We start from the raw sequence: 2461 nt of genomic DNA, 5'->3' as shown, positions 1-2461 counted from the left end.
TGATATATTTTAACACTTTTTGATGAAAATGTATAAATTATTAAAAGGTTAGAAGCATTTAACAAAATGTGTGCGACTTTTGTCTGTGAGTGTCAAGTTTTATCGTAAGAGCGAATTAAAAGTAAGTAAAACTATGAAAATTTGTTTTTTATATTGTTTATTTTATGTATATTTGTTAGGAAAATAAACCTTATAGTAGTGAGAATAATAATGATACAAAACAGTTATGACATTCTAATAGAATTATTAATATAAGAATATAATAAATACATTTACGCACCCAAAATAAACCCACTTACAACAGAGAAAAGGACGACAGATTACTACAGCGGGAAAGGACGAAAAAGAATACTAAACGACACACACACACACACACACACACACACACACAGAGAGAGAGCGAGAGTGAGAGAAACGGAGGAAGAAGGGAATAAAATATGCGCAATATCACAACCAAACATGATGGTTGGAATCATCGTACACGCGACAATGAAGAGTGGTGGAGTGCAGTGCACGGGTCCATTGGATTCGCTACGTCATCTGTTGTGCCAGAGGGCACTAACGCTCATAAATGTTGACATTTTAGATTTAGATAAAAAGGGGAGCGTTTGGTGATTAAGTGGAAAACATGTTGAAAAACAAAATTTGTCTTGTGGTGAAGTTTTCTATCATAACACCTTTATAATCTCGAATTTTTTCTTATAATACTCTCAAAGTTTTAAACGTAAATTATAACATGAAATTTGTCATCTATAAGCTTTACTTTTACCATTGATATTACATTTACTGTGGTTAATGTCCATATCTCTTCACGATGGTGTGAGCTAATGTTGAAATTGTTACAATTGAAATGGGAGATTTGTATAGCAATGTTAAAAAGCCTAGATATATTATGTAATTTTTGGAAAGACATAATGCAAGTGATGAGAATATTGTAATAAGTGTTGATGGATCTGATTTTATTGTTTCTGATGGAGAAAAGTACGCTTCTGCCGTGGAATATTTTCTAAAAAAATGCAAAAAATGAAGATAAGTTCAGTCAAGAGGATATTGTAAAAGAGAAGTAAATTTTTTCCTGTTTCATTCATGGAAACAGCCGAGTTTTATGCACCTTAGCTACACTTAATTTTAAATTCTGAACATAGGGAGCACACGGAAAAGTGTGCACGGTTGTTTCAAGCTGCGTATCTGGCTGAAAAACAACTTAATCTAACGCACTTAATTAAGTGATTTGCAAATCAGAAAAAATACTTGAATGGAGGTGGCATAATTGCTAGATTTTTGGCACTCACAAAATTTGAAAAGGCATTTAATGAAATACTTGAAATGACCAATGAATGGTGATCGGATCAGAGCATTTATAAGCCGTTACTTCTTTAGAGTGTTTGCAAAGAGACTAATGTAGGAACGAGACTTCTTTTGCCAAGAAGCCCTATAGGATTGGATTAGATTACGAAGAGGTATTTTTTTCTTTTCCAACCCGTGGTGAAATTGGAGTGGCTCCATCTATTCATTTTTCATTACAGTCAATTGCGTGGAAACCGAATGTCAGATTGATTGTGAAAAGCCTCTCTTATTCCGGGATTATGGATAGGATGAAATTGAATGCAAAAGAGTTGAGAAAAATTTAATGTTATTCCGTAGATGGAAAATCATTGGACTTTCAATATGAAAATTTATGCGCTAATGCGTTTAGAAGAAGTGATTGTTTAAAGCTGGTAAGCTGTAAATACCACTAAGGATAACTATGTTTATGCAACATATTAGATATAACAGTTCATTTAGTCTTTGTGACTCGTACACAAATTTATTATCCGCTGATTGTTATGAAAAACTCATAAAATCATAGAAATAAGCAGCATTCATTGTGATCAAAGAAGCAGCGACGTTCCAGCAGCGAATAATCTTTGGCTTTTTCAGGTATAACATATGAGTGCGAAGATGAGGCGACAACTTCGGTGATTCTTTAATTGCATTCTCTTGCCCCAAAAGCATGCCCTGACGACCAAAAAATACTTGTTAAGCTTTGCAAAAAAAAATGACTGTAAAAACATTAAAACTCGAACTGGCACTGGAAATTTCTCCACAGAAATTGGCAAGGATAGACTTTATTATAATTCTTTTTTAAAGCATAACTGGTTCGCCAACACAAAATGTGGTTTATGTTAGCGGTAGCGGTACTTTGCTTTCCTCACGGCGCAAATGAAGCCGATGAGAATGTTAACGGCGCTGAATTCAACGTATTGTGTCACATGACAAATATGCTCATCTCTGAGAAATTAGAACAGCAACAAACTGCCGGCATCGAATCGGCAGCTCAAAACGCATGGACAGAGATCGACAACATATTTACAATAACATCCAACGAGTCTTACTACAAGGAAGGACCTCTGCCGCAGCTAGGTTCGCCGCCAGAAGAACAAGCCGCAAAAGACAAGCGGATTCAAGACTGGCAAACCAA

General features: G+C 35.1%; 1 pseudogene across 1 annotated transcript; it reads left to right on the top strand.

Annotated features, from left to right (window-relative positions):
* The first annotated feature begins 1016 nt into the window (after positions 1–1016).
* Positions 1017–1729, top strand: TEOVI_000196500:pseudogene (annotated as a pseudogene). The gene is given in 4 exon segments: positions 1017–1073; positions 1075–1431; positions 1437–1706; positions 1709–1729. Coding segments are annotated over 4 exon segments (705 nt in total).
* The last annotated feature ends 732 nt before the right edge of the window (positions 1730–2461 follow it).

This window comes from Trypanosoma equiperdum (assembly GCF_001457755.1).
Source record: "Trypanosoma equiperdum strain OVI genome assembly, contig: ctg_456, whole genome shotgun sequence".
NCBI classification, from domain to species: Eukaryota; Euglenozoa; class Kinetoplastea; order Trypanosomatida; family Trypanosomatidae; genus Trypanosoma; species Trypanosoma equiperdum.
This window is presented reverse-complemented; position numbering and strand designations above follow the sequence as displayed.